The 20,234-nt window shown below is 34.6% G+C and overlaps 2 protein-coding genes and 1 long non-coding RNA gene across 4 annotated transcripts in view; 1 reads left to right on the top strand and 2 right to left on the bottom strand.

Moving 5' to 3' along the window:
• Nucleotides 1-1,889: 1,889 nt before the first annotated feature.
• LOC145327812 (uncharacterized) lies at nucleotides 1,890-2,900 on the bottom strand. The gene is made up of 3 exons (XR_013882249.1): nucleotides 2,861-2,900; nucleotides 2,509-2,643; nucleotides 1,890-2,029 (listed from the first exon to the last, which is right to left on the bottom strand). It is a non-coding gene; the product is annotated as an uncharacterized LOC145327812 (long non-coding RNA).
• Nucleotides 2,901-4,066: 1,166 nt separating this feature from the next.
• The window catches only part of LOC145328691 (adenosine deaminase-like), a 49,393-nt gene continuing 33,225 nt past the window's right edge, over nucleotides 4,067-20,234 (bottom strand). The window contains exons 2-14 of one of the 2 annotated variants that reach the window (XM_080172485.1): nucleotides 10,428-10,481; nucleotides 9,697-9,798; nucleotides 9,107-9,211; nucleotides 8,312-8,393; nucleotides 7,883-7,963; nucleotides 7,563-7,649; nucleotides 7,068-7,102; nucleotides 6,667-6,737; nucleotides 6,259-6,351; nucleotides 5,943-6,026; nucleotides 4,837-4,922; nucleotides 4,570-4,642; nucleotides 4,067-4,218 (exon numbers count right to left, since the gene is read on the bottom strand). In XM_080172485.1, the coding sequence (XP_080028611.1) occupies nucleotides 4,150-4,218; nucleotides 4,570-4,642; nucleotides 4,837-4,922; nucleotides 5,943-6,026; nucleotides 6,259-6,351; nucleotides 6,667-6,737; nucleotides 7,068-7,102; nucleotides 7,563-7,649; nucleotides 7,883-7,963; nucleotides 8,312-8,393; nucleotides 9,107-9,211; nucleotides 9,697-9,798; nucleotides 10,428-10,470 (1,011 nt within the window). In that variant the 5' untranslated portion in view covers nucleotides 10,471-10,481 and the 3' untranslated portion in view covers nucleotides 4,067-4,149. Of the gene's footprint in view, nucleotides 4,219-4,569; nucleotides 4,643-4,836; nucleotides 4,923-5,942; nucleotides 6,027-6,258; nucleotides 6,352-6,666; nucleotides 6,738-7,067; nucleotides 7,103-7,562; nucleotides 7,650-7,882; nucleotides 7,964-8,311; nucleotides 8,394-9,106; nucleotides 9,212-9,696; nucleotides 9,799-9,827; nucleotides 9,930-10,427; nucleotides 10,482-20,234 lie in introns of both variants that reach the window. The other variant, XM_080172484.1, reaches the window with a different exon arrangement.
• LOC145327473 (uncharacterized) lies at nucleotides 15,890-19,165 on the top strand. Its single transcript, XM_080171020.1, has 4 exons — nucleotides 15,890-16,426; nucleotides 16,746-17,773; nucleotides 18,045-18,361; nucleotides 18,612-19,165. The coding sequence occupies exons 1-4, from the start codon at nucleotides 16,324-16,326 to the stop codon at nucleotides 18,664-18,666; spliced, it is 1,503 nt and encodes a 500-aa protein (XP_080027146.1). The 5' UTR covers nucleotides 15,890-16,323; the 3' UTR covers nucleotides 18,667-19,165.

Here is a 20,234-nt window from a genome sequence, read left to right on the forward strand (position 1 = left end):
ATAACTTTAAACACAACTTTTAGGAACAAAAAAAATACCTATAACAATGTTACATATGAAATTTTGTGTGTGATGTTTTTACTAATGTTTTTGACACAGAGTATGAATAAACTTAACAAATAAAAACATTTCTCAAAAATATAAATCCTTAAGTAGCTCTTAAGCTATAGGAGAGAAATTATGATAGATATAAGACACTTTAAGTTCTGATGTAGTTAGTAGAAGAGTAGCTTGGTCACAATTAAATTGTAGGATATCATACAAGCTTCATATTATCAGATAATTCTTTCATGTTTTTAAATGCTAGCAAGTCACCATGTCCTCATTATATACCTACACCATCTCTAAAAAATTATGAAAAATTAGAATCAATTTCCATTTACATATCCTTCTCGTTCTCTCAATATACAAACTAAAAGATAAATTAAGTATCTTAAACATTTGCGAACTATGTTATTTGTTATCTTAAACAAACAATAAATACAACATCAGATTATGAAGTTAATCCTTTACCAAACACTACAAACAAGAATAACAATACCCATAGAGTAAAAGAAATAAAATGCGAAATTACTTTAAAATGTTAAATAAACGAACAGACAAAGTAAATCGTAGAATATATTATCAAAGGTCATGTAAATTTACACAAGAACTTTTAGACTTTTCGAATGTAGAAACCATTTAGATAATGTTAGAAGGGTTTATATAATGATACGAATTTTTTGGAAAGAAGTATATTTACAATTTATTAATTTCATATAAAAGCCAAGTTAATACAACTTCCCACCATTGTATTACAGACAGACTGACCGATATTATAATTGTGAAATAGATTTATAATCAACATATACATATACATATATTTTGTTCTACTTATCATAAGAAAATGAAGTAATGATAAGGAAATACTTGCGCTTTAACTGAATACAAGGCGGTTTCCCTCGTATTGCATCAGAGCTAGCAACACACTTTTTCTTTTTGGACAAAGCCGTATTTTTTATGCTTATTTTACAAATTTACAAGTAAATTATTATTAAACAAGAAATATGTTTGTGCGAAAGGACTAGCTGAATAAGTGAGAAGAAGTAAATTTTGAAATGAAATAGGTACATATCTATCTTTAAAATTTCAAGTAGATTTTTGTCTGATTGGTAAACTTCAGATAAACCTTTTTAGGTTTCTACACAAATTATGCACTGCATTACATACCTAGGTATTCGATTAAACATAACTCTTTGAATATCGTAAGATTATTCCTCTCTATATCTGATTTGCTGAGCTTCGCTTAAATGTATTCATGGATTTAAATAAGATTAAATCTTTTAAAATCTATTCCTCTGTAGCGAGGGGAAGAGCTGCCCCTCTTTATTTAAACCATCTCGTCACACTGCACTGGTGTAAATCGCTGTGCACGCCACTGATATACTGTAATTATTTTATTAATGCAAGAATTATAACATTCTTTAAAAGCGAAGCTCAATAATTCAGACTATTGGAAAGATAAATTTTTAAAAATTGATTGCTTAAATGCAGTATACTTAATATGGACGTACTTAAAGTTAAAGTCTTGTTTATAGATTTTGTATATAAGATATATTAATAAAAATATTAGTATTTAATAATTTGATGGCGCACTGAATGAATCGCCCCGGTTTAAATCACCTATAAACGATTTAAAGATCCAGCTCTGGTAATTTCAGTTTATTTTTTCAAGATTTTGGGGGCAATGCTTCGTAGTTAGGACGACCTTTTAATACATTCTACAAATATTAATTTAGATTTATTTCGCTTATTGGCCACACCTTATTCTTGTATTATTTTACTTTAAAAGACTTGCTCTTATTTTCATTGCTTATTGTTTAGCTAAAAGTTTAAATAACACAGGTGAATTCCATCAACAACTTCTCACCTGCGCCCATACCATGCATCATGACCAGAGGTGTTCGTTAATTTTTATCTTTGGTTTTAAACTTTCTTGTCCACACGTAACAAGGATGATCATTTACATTACCAACATTCACATAGAAACCTATAATAATAAATATATAAGTTTAGATGTATAATTCAGTCAACTACCTGGCCAAAGTGGTGGAGACTGCAGACCCTTTTCGGCTGATAAAAAATTGCTTTCTATTCTTTTACATGGACTCCGCTATCTTTATATTTCCGACGACGCTATAATCTTATTTGAAGACCCAATACAATATCGGGACAGGGTCCCCGCCCTGTTGGCAGAGTTATGTTTCATGACCCCTCTATTCTTTTACTATTTAAATGTTTGTTATTATCTGAATAGGTAAATGCTAGAATATAACGTGTATTACAAATAGGATTGATTTTATCTCTTGTCTCTCTATTAATTTAACGTCAGACTCAAACAGTGGTGTGCACAGTGTCTTACCACGGAGAGAACTATGTAGGTATGAAAAATGGGGAAGGCAGGCATTCCAAATTTTAATCAGAATTTTATTTCCAGCAGTGTTTCATAAAACATTGCGGGGATCTTACCTTCAGAAGGTGTTTTAAGATAGCTAATGATTGTCTCTTCTGTCTGTTTAAGTTCTTGTGGTGAGGAGGGGACCCAGCGTAGGTAGGGGAACCAGGACCTGAACCAACTTGTCCTCGGCTCTAGGATATCTGAATCTGGTAGTAATAGATCAACTTATAATTACCTAAGCATTCAACATTAAAAAAATGTGATTTTTTAATTTAAATGGATTAAATGGAAAAAGGTGAATAGATGGTAACATAATCATTTTTTACAAATATTTTTTTTTTTTTTTAATAAAAAGAAATATTAATGCCATTACCTAAATATTTACTTGAAAACGATAGAGGATAATATTATTAATTGGGATACCTGCCATATTGAAAGCAATCTTAACAAATCTACTCTTGAATAATCTAATTACTCACCTTAGATTATTCATTCTATTAATAGACAAAAAAAATATCTGAAAAAAATACTGTATAAAAGCATCTCAAATATCTAAAAAATTTATATTTGAGATGAAATTGAAAAAAAATGCATATTACCATCATAGACGTCCAAGCTTTTTATTTTGGGGGGGGTAAAATTTTTTTAAAGGGGGGGGGGGTAATTCGCTTTTGGGGTGGGGGGGGGGGGGGGGTAAAATGGCGCGCGAAGCGGGCCGCAAAGTTTCCCCCCCCAAAAAAAAATTTTTACCCCAGGGGTAAAATTTGCTTGGGGGGGGTAATTACCCCCCCTGAAATCTGTTGGCAGGGGTAAAATTTTTGGGAGGGTTAATTTAAATTTTATTAAATATTTAGTATTAAAAATGCGCGCGAAGCGCGCAAAAATTTTTTGTTAGAGATTTTTATTTTTTTTGGGGGGGGGGTATTTACCCCCCAAAATTAATGGTTGGGGGTAAATTTCAAATGGGGGGGGGGGGGTAATCGCCACTTTACCCCCCCCCCCACCCCCTTGAACGTCTATGATTACCATAAAAAAAAGCAAAATTAATGTACAAAGTTATAGGGTAATTTAAAGGAAAGTAAAGTGAGGCGCGAAGCGCCGAAAAAAATCTGACATCAACTACTTGAAAAAACATCTTATTTATGCAAAAAAATTTGGAATTTAAGAAATAATGAAAATACTGAATCATGAAAATTTACAAAAACTGAAAAATACTGAATAAAATTTTCAAATACTGAATATTCAGTATTTACTGAAAATACTGAACCCCCAATTTCCAAATACTGAAGAATACTGAATATTTTCAGTATACTGAAAAATGTGGCCACGCTGCATCTGTATATACATCTATTCTATAGATCTTTTCAGCCATCAAGCGAAATAAATTTAAATAATTTTTTTTTTTTTTGGGGGGGGGGGGGTGGGGTGCAGATAAAAAGGTCGTCAATTCTATTCTACTAAGTGTCCTCCCCCCCATGACAGTTGAAAATCTCGTATTTCAGTTTCGTGTTTTTTTTTCACCTTCATTTCGTTGTTGGTATAAGCTGGGATAGAACGTAAGGTTTTTTTTGTTTAATATCTAGAAATTGCTTGTTCGTATTTGTGGTATTTTAAGGTCATCTTTTAATGTCTCAGGGTGGTTTTAAGATATTTTCCAGACCTCCCTTAGAGACTAAGAGGCTTTAAACAACTGAAACATTGACAGTTAAAATTTAAAAAAATAATAAATTCCTGGTTATATAGGTTTCATTTAGTCCCCAAGATCTAACAAGCTCATATTCCTAAAATATGATATTTTTGATACAAGGGTCGCAGCCGCTAGAATTCAATACCCTTCAAGTTTCTTTGCGGATTTCATATTGTTTTCATATTGTATTTATTTTTATAGTTATTGAACCAGAAAACTTTTTTTGAGGTATGTTTATTAGTATAACCAAACTCATCTAGTCTGTCTAAGCTCACAAAACTTTTCAAAATTGAAAAAAAACTAACGACGAAAGTTGTTGAAAGCATATAGGGGCAGGGTAAGAAGAGAAGAGTAATAGGGGGGGGGGGGGGGGGGGTGTAAGTAGCCGGTTCTAGTTCAGCGGATATGAAATGGTTTGGAAGCCAGACTGTTAAAATGTATTAACCTGTTCAATCCAAGTACCAGTAACCATAGGGTCATCAGAGTTGATGCTCAGATTAGCTCCATCTTCAGCAAATCTAAACAAGGACAAGGTTTAAACCCCAATGTTAATACACAAATTTACCCCTCCTGAAGATTACAATTAGTGACTGAAAACGAATAAGAAAACGTTAATATAAAACTTAGGGGACAAGTGTAATAAACACCTCATTGTCCCCTCTCTCTCTCTATGGTTTTAAGATAACATATAAAGCTGTAAAGCAAGACTTACTTGACTACAGCATGGTAGAAAATATCTGTGGGTTGAGCACCAGTTAAAATGCTCGACGTCGGACATGTCTCAAAATGAACTTTATCCTAAAAAAGCAAAAAAAAAAATCAGTATTATTTCAGAGGTTTAATTTTTCAACCTGGTTGAAATTCTTTCCCCCCACCCCTCTATATTTCTTTACCCAATTTATAAAGTAAAACTCAAATATTATTTAGAAATTCTTCCCCTAGTGGGAGGGTAAAATAATTATGAATAATATAAAACCCTGAGAAAAAACTTTTATTCTAACAGAATAATCAGCTTTTGGAATTCTCTACCAACAGAAGTGAAACAATTTAAAGAAAAACTAAAAACACCTACAATTGATGCATGAATCTAGAAAAAATGTTACTTTTCAAAGTTAAAAAGTTTGTTGATAGACACTTGATTCCAGAGACAATATGACACTACTTTAATGGACCTCTTGGTCCGCATGAAATTATAACAATCAAATCAAATCTGTATTTTCTTAGTTGTTATGAAAAAGCTAATTAAAATACCTAGGTACCAAGTCTCCCATAACAAAAATATCAAACAACATTTTTTACAGTCTCTGAAAGTTTTAAACAGCCTGACGGGTCTCTGAATAGTGTTTTCCCTTTTTATTCCAAAGTGGCGCAGCTATAAAAAAGAAAAAAAAGAAAAGAGTGAAAACTTATGCACTGGAGAAGACTTAATACCAAAAAACAGGGGTGTATATTCCGCACAAGATTTTTTTTTTTCCCCTGCTACAAAAGTTCTTATTTCCCCCCCCCCCCCCCCTAGTTTTTTCTCACCAAGTAGGGGGAAAATGGAAAAATATTTAAAGAACTCTATATTTTATTTATTTTATCCCTCCTGCCACACATTTTTTTAGTTTTTTTCACCAAGGAGGCGGGGGGAAATGGAAATTTTTTTCAGTTTTCTTAATTTTTACATTTTTTCCCCTCCAACCACTTATTTTTTATTCCCCCCCCCCCCCCCGCCCCCCCCCCTGAACAGGGGTTCCCGTGTAGAATATACACTGCACCCCTGCCAAAAAAGGACACCCACTTAATAGTTAAAATACCGAAATAGTGATAATTTACCTTGAGACATTTTTCATAAAGTTGATTGTTTTCAAGAACTCTGTAACCATGTCCAATTCTATGTGCTTGCAGGGTTGTCAAAGCCTAAAGTAGAAAAATATGCCTAAAAAATAAATAAAAACCGTCTATCTAATGTATAGGTACAAAAGTAACCTAATACTTTTGTTGAATAGTTATTTTTACAATTCTCTAGTTATTGCTGCGTAGAAATAGAACTTTATTTAACCATCTGTCTTCTTTGTATCTTTGTAACTTGAACTAAAGCAAGTGACATAATTTTCACTGTCACTGTCCAAACCTAACAAAGTTACTGCACCTGTTCAACACAAGAGGCAGGACCTACTTCACCGGCATGGGCAGTCCTCTTTAGACCTAACTTTCTGGCCTCGTCATATGCTTCTATCACAGTCTGTAATAGTAAACATATTATTTTGTTCCAAACATGGAAATTAAGCATCAAATTACAGACAATTTTCCACGAATATTAAAATAATAAATCATAAAATTAATACTTCTTAATTTTGATATCCGCGGAATGCTGTCTGTAGTACGATGCGATAAATAACCATTGCAGTTTAAATGTAGAGAATTTTCATATAAAGAATTAAGGTGATGGTTGTTGTATCCCCCCCCCCCCCCAACCCATAGAAAATACAGAAAAATAAATAAAATATACCTAACACTTAGACATCATCACCCCCCCTCAAAAAAAAATAAAATTTACCTGATCAAAAAGAGCGGCCATTCCTTCCTCCAGATGTCCTTCATCTCCAGCTACATCAATACCAACAACACCTGAAATAGAAGCATAAAGAATTTCAAAGATATAAAAAAGAAAGAGAAATATATGTTAACCCTTCTGTTAAGTTACATTAGAGTAAAACAATAGAAGAGGAAAGGGTCCCCACCCTGAGGACCCTGCGTCGAATTTCAATTGGGTTTTAAAAATCATCAAGTGTTGGGAATATTAACGCATTCAAGTCGCTACAAGAGATCAGAAAGCAATTTGTTAGCAGACGGAAACTGGTAATACATCAATATTTATAGATTTATTAGAGGAACTACAATAAGTAATTTCTATTACCTAATTAAAATTAAATTAAATAAGAAATTATTTGTATTTACCTTTATCTCTGTATTTATCTGCCAGCCTTACAATATCCTGTCGACATAATAAACAGTTTTTTTCTTTAATATACCAAATTCATATTCTTTTAATCTTTTTATTATTAAAGTATTAAAACACACAACAAATGAACTAAAGTAAAAGTTAGATGTTGTCTTACTGTCTAAATATGTCATTGTCTAGTAAGATGCCGTAAACAGCTCTGGACCGATCGTGGTTACAAGTTTCGGGTCATATTAATATTGATCCAGGGAGGCAAGGACGTCCAAGTTTTGTATTTTTTATTCTTATTTTGGGCTGGTGGATAAGAATCTTACACCACTAGTATAGACGTAATGGGCCAGTATTAAGCTATTTGGATTGGAGATACCTAACCCTCTTGCAGACAAGGCTTTGAGACAAAATAACACTTCCCACACAAAAAAAGCTCATTAAAGGATAAAGGATGAAAAAATAGTGCCCAAGTAATTTAGCATTAAATTAAAAAATGTCTTTCCTTATCAAATTGTGGAAGTCCTCTGATGCAGCATAATAGAGTGCGGACAGTTACTCCAAAATCTGCAGATCCTTTATCAAATCCTCTACAAAAATTTGGATTAAATAGATAAATAGGTAATAAAGATGACTTTTGCAATGTATTGTCTTTGTTAACCATATAGAACATTTCATTTGGATTTGATAATTTTAAAATTTGCTACAGTCCGACAAAATATAGGGAAGTAACCTATTTAACGCTTTAGTTTTAAAATCTCCGATGATGATTTTACCTACATTTTATATTTTACTTAAACTACATGGCAAAAGAAAATTTTACCTTAAAACTGCCTCCAGGATATCATCGGCAGTTGCAGAATCTTCTCCACCTTCAGGTTTTACCAATAAATGAGGACAGAACCTGAATATAGAGCAAGGTTATATATAAAGTTTTTTGTTGTCTGTTTATTAATCAATATAACTATCCTTATATATATAACAAGATCTGTGTCTGTCTGTGAACCGAAGGATCTTGCTAACCCGCTGACCCAATATGGTTCTCCTTTGCAGTGTAGCTTCATAGGTCCTGGGAAGGTTGATGATATTTTGGGGATGGTAACACTAACCTCCCAAGACTAATCATCCCTATAAAAATGTCCCTCCCCCCCCCCCCCCCCAATTTTTTTCAGTACGGTTGTTTTATGGAAATTGGGAGATTTCTGAAAGAGATTGAAAAAAATGTTCCAAATAATTGAAATTCTTAACTTACCTAGCTTCAACATAAAGAACACCATGTGATGAAATATCTTCACAGAATTCGTGTGCAACTCTTTCCATGGCAACAATATCACCTAGACAGAAAACAATAATATTGCTGAAATCCATTATCCTTACATAAAAGTACCAGGATGTCGGCATTGGCGTCAAGGGGGGGTGGGGGGTAAAGTGGGGATTACCCCTCCATTTAAAAAAAAAATCTCTAACAAAAAAATTTTTGCGCGCGCATTTTTAATACCTACTGAATATTTAATAAAATTTAAATTACCCCACCAAAAAATTTTACCCCGTGGGTAAATTTTTTTTTTTGGGGGGGGGTAAACAAAATTTACCCCTGCCAACAGACTTCAGGGGGGGGGGTAAATAAATTGCGGCGCGCTTTGCGCGCTAATTTACCCCCCCCCCCCAAAAAAAAAAGCTTGGACGCCCCTGGATGTAGGCCTGTCTATTTGTACTGAAGAATCTCGCTAACCGCTGAACCGATACGGTTCTCCTTAAATTAGTAGATTCTCATAGGTCCTAAATAGGTTTAAAACTATTTTGTACAGGGTACCACCAACCTCCTAAGAGAAATCGCCCCTAAATTAAAATCAAATTGGTGAGGAAACGATTTACAACCCCACCCCCCCCCCCAAACCCTTCCCACCTTAAGTGCTACAGGATTTAGAATTAAAATTGAAAGTGGAGGGTCAACTTCAAATCCCAATTATCTTTACCTCAAGTGCCACTAGATGCCTATAGGGACGAGACGTGGCCACTAGCATGTAAATAAAAACAAGAAACCCACCTGCCAAAGGTGGTGAAGTGTACCGAAAACCAGACAGAAAGCCAGCCAGTGTTGAGGGTTCGCTCATGTGAACAACTTTCTCCAGTGCTGCGATAGATCCATTTCCTAAGAAATCAAAATCATAACAAGGGTGACAACATCCAAAAGTAGCGAAGCACAAAAAAAAGGATTGACAAACGGAGAAATGAATCAAATGTTCAGTGGTCACAAAAAAGGATGAAAAAATAAAGAATGACATTAGAATATAGGGTAGGTACCTATTAAGAATGATAAAAAATCATAAAACCCTGATCAAAAATATTTGTTTGTCTTTTTTGCATGAACCATGGACTGGCAGTCAGAGTTTGTTTGGGTGGGAGGGAGGGGTAATTTTTTAGTGACGATTTCTCTTGGGATGGTGCTGGTGCCCTCCCTGAAATTAGTTAAAAACTTTCCCATATCGGTTCAGTATTAAGCGAGATCATTCGGCATAGACAGATATACAGACCGACATCCTGTTACTTTTATATAAGGATTATACTTTAATAACGTCTTGTTTTGTTCCAAGAATCGAAAACGGCATGTTACTGACAATGTTTTTATGTTATTACCTGGAAGAGAGATATTTTTCTGTCTAGATAGTTCCCAAACAGTGGACAGTCTCACAGAGCCAGTCAAATGAATATGCAACTCCGCACGGGACAGCGGGATACCTACCAATATTAAAAATAGACAATCTTACCTGGGAGGGGGATATTTTTCTGTTTGGACAGCTCCCAAACGGTGGACAACCTGACAGCACCGTCCAAGTGAATATGCAATTCTGCGCGAGATAACGGTACACCTAGTAAAATAAAAAATCCTCGAAAATGTTTTGAAAATGTTTGAGACTTAATGTTTAAGCGCCAGACTGTTTACAAAAAAACAAAATAAGTTTGAAACAACCTTAATCTTTTTTCGTTAGCTTGAAAGCTTTGCAAATATTGAAATCAAATTGTGATTGACCCCAATTGAATAGGTAGTGTCCAAAGTTTTTAACTAATACTTATAATTAAATTTATTGAAGAGGTAAATTTGTTTATAATCATTGGGGATATGCCTAAATTTATCGTTCATTGTTTTATCCCTTAAAATCCATGGCATAAGGCTCATAAACAATCAACAGGCTCGTTTCATCACTTTCTGCAATTTATGACTACCAGATGACAGTTGTGCCTTTAAAGGGTTAGTTGCCTTTTAGGTTAGAGTTTTACGAGTAAATATATGGCAAAATTGTTGATCTTAATTGTCAAGAACGTTTTCGATATAAGAATATCTCATTCAATAATGCAACTAAACTTACTTTTTTGTGTCCGTTTGGGGCCGTGAAACTTGTAAACAGGCATTATTGTTAATCTGAAATATAAACTAAAGTTAGGTATAATTTAGATTTTTTCATAAATCAGCAGATTTTATGACTTCTTAACAGAATGCGTCGTAAAACTAGACTGAAGATCTTTTTCTACGTGACAACTACAATCAAGTAAACAACTAATGAAAGACAAACAATAAACCTGATGTAAAATGTTTAAGACAATGCTATCTTCGAAAAATATAATATACCTATCATTAAAATTTACTAGCTATCTTTAATTAGCGATTTGCTTAACATTTATTGATGAACATGTTTATAATATGAATGTAAAAAGCTTTGTTCATTTAAAATCTAAAGAGAGGGGGGAGCTACGAAAGCAATGGATTTACAACAGTTAAAAACAGCCTAGAAAGCTAAAATTGAAGGTAATAGGTACCTAGATCAATTAAAAATTTTATTTTTGTAAGAAAAATTGACTTTTCAAAGCATTTGATGTTAATAGACAAAAATTTAAAAAATAACAATAAACAACGCTATTTTGACGGCCAAACAAAAGGAAGTTAAATATCAATTGTTGATATCTAAAATGTTTCTAGAATGTTTTACAGGATCTCTAAGAATAAATAAACCCTTCTATTATAAGAATCACTTAGGTACCTACCATGAAATGCATTTATTTGTCCGAACTAAATTGTTTCCTCTCTATGTACTTTTAGCAATAAAATTATCTTTCAGTAAATTGCTCATCAAATATTTATCTACAAAAAAGCTAATCTTATCCAGAAAATTGCAGAAACTTTAAATGCATTTTTTAGCAATAAATTCAGCTGGCCGATTAAATGATCTTAAAGGTCATTAGGAACTAAATAACTTTAAACACAACTTTTAGGAACAAAAAAAATACCTATAACAATGTTACATATGAAATTTTGTGTGTGATGTTTTTACTAATGTTTTTGACACAGAGTATGAATAAACTTAACAAATAAAAACATTTCTCAAAAATATAAATCCTTAAGTAGCTCTTAAGCTATAGGAGAGAAATTATGATAGATATAAGACACTTTAAGTTCTGATGTAGTTAGTAGAAGAGTAGCTTGGTCACAATTAAATTGTAGGATATCATACAAGCTTCATATTATCAGATAATTCTTTCATGTTTTTAAATGCTAGCAAGTCACCATGTCCTCATTATATACCTACACCATCTCTAAAAAATTATGAAAAATTAGAATCAATTTCCATTTACATATCCTTCTCGTTCTCTCAATATACAAACTAAAAGATAAATTAAGTATCTTAAACATTTGCGAACTATGTTATTTGTTATCTTAAACAAACAATAAATACAACATCAGATTATGAAGTTAATCCTTTACCAAACACTACAAACAAGAATAACAATACCCATAGAGTAAAAGAAATAAAATGCGAAATTACTTTAAAATGTTAAATAAACGAACAGACAAAGTAAATCGTAGAATATATTATCAAAGGTCATGTAAATTTACACAAGAACTTTTAGACTTTTCGAATGTAGAAACCATTTAGATAATGTTAGAAGGGTTTATATAATGATACGAATTTTTTGGAAAGAAGTATATTTACAATTTATTAATTTCATATAAAAGCCAAGTTAATACAACTTCCCACCATTGTATTACAGACAGACTGACCGATATTATAATTGTGAAATAGATTTATAATCAACATATACATATACATATATTTTGTTCTACTTATCATAAGAAAATGAAGTAATGATAAGGAAATACTTGCGCTTTAACTGAATACAAGGCGGTTTCCCTCGTATTGCATCAGAGCTAGCAACACACTTTTTCTTTTTGGACAAAGCCGTATTTTTTATGCTTATTTTACAAATTTACAAGTAAATTATTATTAAACAAGAAATATGTTTGTGCGAAAGGACTAGCTGAATAAGTGAGAAGAAGTAAATTTTGAAATGAAATAGGTACATATCTATCTTTAAAATTTCAAGTAGATTTTTGTCTGATTGGTAAACTTCAGATAAACCTTTTTAGGTTTCTACACAAATTATGCACTGCATTACATACCTAGGTATTCGATTAAACATAACTCTTTGAATATCGTAAGATTATTCCTCTCTATATCTGATTTGCTGAGCTTCGCTTAAATGTATTCATGGATTTAAATAAGATTAAATCTTTTAAAATCTATTCCTCTGTAGCGAGGGGAAGAGCTGCCCCTCTTTATTTAAACCATCTCGTCACACTGCACTGGTGTAAATCGCTGTGCACGCCACTGATATACTGTAATTATTTTATTAATGCAAGAATTATAACATTCTTTAAAAGCGAAGCTCAATAATTCAGACTATTGGAAAGATAAATTTTTAAAAATTGATTGCTTAAATGCAGTATACTTAATATGGACGTACTTAAAGTTAAAGTCTTGTTTATAGATTTTGTATATAAGATATATTAATAAAAATATTAGTCATTTACCTTATGAAAATTGTGATGAAATTTTTCTTTAATTTAAATTTGGATTTATATCATTTATAGCCTAAAATGTATGAAATTAATATAAAATTGATGTAATTAACAAATGCTTTATATAATATAGTAATTTATTAACCATAGACTTAAGAATTAATTTAATTATAAATAAAATAAATTAAGTTATATTATCAAACGTACTGTTTAACCCACTTTATGAAAGTAAATTAGAAAATATTTTGATATATTTGTTTACATTAGTTGTCTGCTTGCATAACTAAGGTAAATATTGGTCTGCTAAATATTTGGACAAATTATACATTCATAATTTCTCCCTTTGGCCAACAAATGTAAGGGACCACTTACAAGGTTGCTTATGGCTAAACGGCTGACAACAAAGCTTGCCTAAATAACCATTCAATAAGGTATTAAAAAATCTAAACTAGTTTTGTCTTTGAAATGGCCATGAATCATGAAGTTTGCTACATTAGAGTAAAACAAAAAAGGGGGGTTTTGATAACTGTATGTCTACATCCCGTTTAACCTGTTCCGACTTTTAATTTGGTCGTTAAATCTCAGCAAATGGCTTCGTAATTAATGAAAACAAAGTCGCCCCAAAAAAGCAGAAGCCTATTTGATAGCAGACGAAAAATGTCCCCAAGACAGAGGCCAGGTTGTTGTCTGGGTTATAAACCATCTATACTTATTACATTTATTCTTTCTGCCCAAAAATTTAAACTTTTGGTGTATTTACAGTGGCCTGGCCACGCACTAAATAGAAATGATCAAACCTTGATTGTTTTTAGAATGCTAAGAAAAAATATTACATTTTCTCGGCAAATCCAATATATGTATTATAGCGTCATATAACAAGGGAGACTTTTGCAGGAGAATATTTGGTATTTGTTGTGCAATATGGTGGAATTTCAAAAAATACATTAAACGTGTCTCTAGGAGCATTTTGGCAAGCGGCCCAGGTCGTTCGGAATAAAACGTGGAAAGACAAGGATAAAAAGTTAATATGAGAAGTCTAAAGTAACACAGTTTGAGAGATCTTAAGCGAATTATGTGAAAAAATTCGCTCGTAGTATTGAATTAAAAGTAAAAGGGCTGATATAGAAAGCCTGGAGAGTTAGCAGACAGAAAAAATTAAATTAACCTTAGTTGTCAGCTACGGCCGTTAGATGGCGGTAGAGAGACGTAGTATAGAGGGAGTACCTCTTGCGGCGTATTCGTGCATTATAAATGATATACAGGCTATATGAAGCGGCAGGGGCCGACAATGATGTATAGGCACGTTTATATACTATTAACTGAGTGGTAGTAGAGGAGGACTCTACGTACGGCGGTACAGGCCAGATAAGTTTCTCAATTGCGGTAGGCAGATTGTGAGACGGAACGGTACAAGTTTAGATTAAAACCACGAGGGGTGGTTGTTGTCAAGCTGAGCGCGAAAGCAAGTAGTCATACACACACACACGCACACACACACTTACACTCGGACTACAGGGGCCGAGAGAAAGCTCGCTGTTTTACTTCATTCTTTATCTGACCATTGAACGAACAACAGCTAAATACAAAAGTGAAAGAATAAAGAATAAAGGATAGTTGAAACATAGATTTATGCTACAAAGTCGCTTGTGATATTAATCGTTTAAGTTTTTTCTAAAAATTTATTTTTTGTAGCATTAGTTTCGCAATCCTTTATGAAACGATAATATTAATTGTATATGTAAAGTGAATTAATCCTTTTAAATGAGAAAGTAGATTTAAGTTTCGAGAATGGTTTTTTATAAGGATAAAATATTTCAGTTTAGATAGTGGTATGTAAATCAGAATTACCTAAGATTCAAAATTAAGCACGTTTTCGTAAAAAATCGACAAACGAACGTTTCAATTGTACGAATAAGCGTTCAACTGTGAATTTTTATCGAAAATTTTCTATCGAAAATGTGCTTATTTAAGATTGATGAACGAAAATTTGTTAAACGATTCGAATGAAGCACATAAGACAAAGAACTTATTCTGTTCCTATAAATCCTTTAAATTTACCATTCTCGAAACTTCTGGGTTACTTTAGATGGAACAGATTTACTCGTTCCGAGTCTTTCCGCTTTTTATTTCGATCGAGCTTCGGACAATATGACAAAATTGAGTAGGTACACGTTCCAAACGGATTTTTCTGGAATTCAAGCTATGAAATAATAATGTGAGGTTTTCATTGAAGTATTTAAAACGAAAAAGAAAATTGGTATTTGTTGTGCAATATGGTGGAATTTCAAAAAATACATTAAACGTGTCTCTAGGAGCATTTTGGCAAGCGGCCCAGGTCGTTCGGAATAAAACGTGGAAAGACAAGGATAAAAAGTTAATATGAGAAGTCTAAAGTAACACAGTTTGAGAGATCTTAAGCGAATTATGTGAAAAAATTCGCTCGTAGTATTGAATTAAAAGTAAAAGGGCTGATATAGAAAGCCTGGAGAGTTAGCAGACAGAAAAAATTAAATTAACCTTAGTTGTCAGCTACGGCCGTTAGATGGCGGTAGAGAGACGTAGTATAGAGGGAGTACCTCTTGCGGCGTATTCGTGCATTATAAATGATATACAGGCTATATGAAGCGGCAGGGGCCGACAATGATGTATAGGCACGTTTATATACTATTAACTGAGTGGTAGTAGAGGAGGACTCTACGTACGGCGGTACAGGCCAGATAAGTTTCTCAATTGCGGTAGGCAGATTGTGAGACGGAACGGTACAAGTTTAGATTAAAACCACGAGGGGTGGTTGTTGTCAAGCTGAGCGCGAAAGCAAGTAGTCATACACACACACACGCACACACACACTTACACTCGGACTACAGGGGCCGAGAGAAAGCTCGCTGTTTTACTTCATTCTTTATCTGACCATTGAACGAACAACAGCTAAATACAAAAGTGAAAGAATAAAGAATAAAGGATAGTTGAAACATAGATTTATGCTACAAAGTCGCTTGTGATATTAATCGTTTAAGTTTTTTCTAAAAATTTATTTTTCCCTCCCTCCCACTCCCTTAAATTTTTTCATCAGTATGTTTTAATTTTATAGCATTTTCTTTATATATTTTTTCCTTTTCATAATTCGTCGGTTTTTTTATGCACGTGGTTTTTGATAGGGCAATAATAGATAGTTTTATGATTCAAATTTCAAATTTTATGTTATAAGACTTAACCTAAAAATTTTTATAGGGGTTATTTTTAATGTCGATTCGATTTAATTCCTTTAAATAATAGTTTTTCATTCATAATGCGTTGTTTATTTTTATATGAGTTCATTCTAGATTTTTGACTTATATTATATAAAATTTTTCAGATTTTTTATCATAAGCCTTTGTTTCTATCTCGTACGGCGCATATTCACACATAAGATGGCCGACGGTGAGGATGAGATGCAGCTGCCACATTTGGGTGACATAGCCCAAGAATTGCCGGCATTTGAGGATGAAAACGGTTTCGAACCTGTATCTCCAGGTATTATTTTAATTAACAGATTATTGGCTATTAAGTATAGAGTTTTTCTTGTAATCACGTATCTTGATATAGACCTATGGTTATATACGTTACATCAATGCTTGTTTTAAAAAAAAAAAAAAAAAATTTTATTCTACTCGTGCATACACTTGTTTAAGGCACAGTAATATATAAATTTACGTTAGCTGAATTGCAAATCTGTCGACTACATTCATAGTTTTCTCATTTTGATCATGTTTTGTTTAGTTTTAACCATTCAAAATAGCATTTGCAATGTATAAATGAAAATCGATAATGGAAATAGTTTTTTAATTTTTAGCAGCGGACGTAGATGATGATCCTGCCGTTGATAGTGACGAAAGTGTCCATGATCAAGAGGATCAGATTGACGCCGCTCATGCGCAGTTCCATGAATCACAACCAGCTCCTATGATGGATGAAATTGCGGAGGCGGATCGAATGAATGATGGAAACGGAAGAGATCCAGCGGAATTGTTGGCCATGCTAGGTGATGATGCACCAATGGGAGCCAGACCGTTTCGTGCTTCCACACCTCTCATTCCAGCACCTCAATCGTACATTCAACAAGAAAGGGCCAGATATGGTCAACATGATCATGTTAATAGAGTAGCACAGCATCACCCTCAGCATCTACCACAGTGTCGGCCTGGCCCAGTTCATTATCCATCTCAGAATCAGGCAATGAATTTTAGTAATGTTAATATAAATGCGGCACCATATATGGCAGGAGGCGCGGCAGCTAGGCCACAACCGCAGCAAAACGGCGAACGCATACGCCATAGGTCGGAGGAACTACCCAGAGTGCCGACAAAATCAGCTCAGTCTGTCATGCCTCCACGCGGTACATGTCATGACCGAGGATCAGCGGCTGACAGGCCCTTGTCTGTCGATAATTCGGGTCAGGTACCAAACAGTGCTCTTATCGACGTGATTCGCATGCTAGTCAGCGACAGAAATCAGAAAAACCAGCAGAGCACCAGTACTCCCCAACCATCGACCAGCAATGGTGTTGGCGGTGTTCAGCAACAGCAAGTTCAACAGCAGCAGAGGGCTGGCATGCAAGCGCCTCAAGCAGCTAATTTTCAGCAGGCTACGCCGTTTCCCCAAGGTTGGCAGATGGTCGCGTTACCAAGCAGAAGACTTGTCGCAGGCGTGCCTACAAAAACGAAGCCGCCCGGTTTCTGCCTAGTACATTATGCTGTTACGCAACAAACCAGACTGGGGAAAATAACTGAGGTCAATGCGCAGAATTGCCGTGACTCCAGTTATTTGAGGTTGATGCAGAAGACTGGCCTCGATCTATTGTCTGTTCAGAATTATATCGAGGTAACATTATTACAACTATTCGACAAAGAGTATCGTTCACAATTCTAGTCTTCTCTCCTTTTTTACAGTTTTTTCGAATAATTTTTTGATTTCACAAGTTATATGGCAGTGGGACTTGTGGTTATCTTTAATACTATAGATCTTAATAAGCACTAGAGCGGTTTATCTAAACAATGTAATATTTGAGGTTGTTGTGGTATACCACCATATTTGATTTAAGTACCGTTTAAGTGTTATAAGAATTTGTTACGATTTTAAAACTATAATTTAGGATGCAGTTCGCGAGCTTTACAATTTGTATTTGCCCCCTGAGGCCCACGCCACCGTCCATCGCAGTATGGAGTTTTCGCTTATGGCCATCGAGCTGCTCAAGTTCATGAGTCTCTACATGAGCTTGACGTTTACAAACAGCCCCTCGGTGGTTGTCAAGTTTGCCTGCAACGATAATCGTGAAGTTCTGCAGGGTGAGAGGCTCACCAGATTAAATACTTTGCGCAAGGAGCATGAAGAAAGTGAGAAGCGCAGACGGGACAGAGAGCGAGAGGCCAGGCCATCTGCGAAACGTTTCACTGGCACGTGCCACAATTGGTAAGCGTTTAAATTTTTTAACATATCTTTTTTGCTGCCAGTTTGAATGTGTTGTAATGATAATTGGATCTCGATTTTGCGCGGGCAATCAATGGATATGCCAATAGATAATCAAAGAAGTTTTTTCTTTTCGAAAAATACATAGTTTAGTTTTTTAAAAATATATATATATTCGCAATTTAACTTACTATTTAGCACAGAGTTTTTTAGTTGTTAAACTCAGCCGGTTTAATGATAATTATATTTTCAGCCAGAAACAAGGCCATAGAGCCTCCCAGTGCACAGCTCCTAAGAAGAAGGATTGAAGCGAGGCTTCGAGTTCCCCGGCCATAGCGATACTTCCATCTACCAAAGCCGAGGAACTCCTCATTGACGATGTTATCGCTCCACTCGATAACGATAATTTACCTGACACAAAAACTATTGACTTTAACTCCAACGGTAACATTGAAATCGACGACAATACTTCTGTTAAAATTGTTACCAGTGACTTAGTCGTAAGTTCTTTAAGTGACATATCTGACCAAGAATTTGCGGCTTTTATTGACAAAGAAATTGACCGTTTGCAAGACCTGGGTTTCGGTCCAGTTGCAGGAGGGATCCATGATCCAAAGGCCCAGTTATTTTATAAACAGATTTTAAACGCCAGTGATTCCGTTTTAGAATTATTAAGAAACGGTTATAAACCGGACATAGTTACTCCTCTTCCTGAGGCGACAGACCTTAGGAACAACATGAGCGCGTTGCAAAACATTCAATTCGTTCAGGCAAAGACAGACAAATGGGTTAAGGAGAACATTGTTAGGAAAGTTGATTATAAACCATATTTTGTCAACCCTTTGACGGTGGCGTCAAAGTTGGATAGTGAGGGTAACGTGAAATTACGTCAGTGTCTAGATTTGTCACGTACACTGAACGACTGTTTAAGACAAGTTTCTATGAAAATGGAGGATATTTCCATGGTTCTTCCCAGAGTCACGCCCGGCTGCTGGATGTCCGTGTTGGACATCTCAGCGATGTATTGCCATTTGGCATTACATCCAGAGTTCCGTGGTTTATTCGGCTTCGCGGTTGTCAACGCCTCTGGCACGCGGGAGTTCTATGAGTTTTTAACACTGCCATTCGGCACAGGTTAGTTTTTGTTTTATTTCCTAATTCAATCAATGGCATTATTTCGATGCGCAAGCGTTAAAACGCCTAAGGATAGCGATGCCTATTGTCTTAATGAGTACAATATGAACTGTATTTGACAACCTTATGCATACCAAAAACCAAAAAACGAGTGTATAGTTTTTGTTTTTTACGTTTTGGTAGTGTTTTTCTTAAGAAATGATCGAGCGTCGAATTTAAATTGTACATATTTTTTAAATTTGATCCATAAGAATGCAATATTTTTTGTCAGGACCAGCCACATACATAATGAATTCTCTGATAGTCCCCATACGAAGATTCTGCCACGCTCGAGGCATAGACTTGTCAACATTTGTTGATGACTCGTTCAATTCAGCCTTGTCTAAAATTAAAGGATTAGCCAGCCTCAAGTTCATAAAATTTGTGTTCGAAAGCACAGGCTGGACATTAAACTTATCGAAATGTGTCGGGCCTACTACTTCTTTGTGTTACCTGGGCTTTAATTTAGACTCAATTTCTATGAGAATCAGTGCTCCCCTAATGAAGATAATAATTCTCACAAATGACATTAACGCTGCCATTTCAAAGGCTGACAAGGTTGGCGTAATATACGCCAAAGAATTAGCGCATATCCTCGGCGTATGTTGTCACCTTCTCCATTCTCATGGGAGTATAATGAGAGTGGTGACTAGAGCATGCCAGCAGACACTCGGATTGACTGTTCAGAAGCATGGATGGTCCG

The sequence above is a fragment of the Acartia tonsa genome, chromosome 9 (genome assembly GCF_053477335.1).
Source record: "Acartia tonsa isolate MP-2025a chromosome 9, ASM5347733v1, whole genome shotgun sequence".
NCBI classification, from domain to species: domain Eukaryota; kingdom Metazoa; phylum Arthropoda; class Copepoda; order Calanoida; family Acartiidae; genus Acartia; species Acartia tonsa.

Bases quoted from the DNA above. Each gene is read 5' to 3' on its own strand.
- LOC145327473 (XM_080171020.1), top strand. From the start codon at position 16,324: ATGGCCGACGGTGAGGATGAGATGCAGCTGCCACATTTGGGTGACATA. The intron at 16,427-16,745 runs GTATTATTTTAA...TTTAATTTTTAG, and splicing joins TTTCGAACCTGTATCTCCAG to CAGCGGACGTAGATGATGAT. The intron at 18,362-18,611 runs GTAAGCGTTTAA...TTATATTTTCAG, and splicing joins ACTGGCACGTGCCACAATTG to CCAGAAACAAGGCCATAGAG.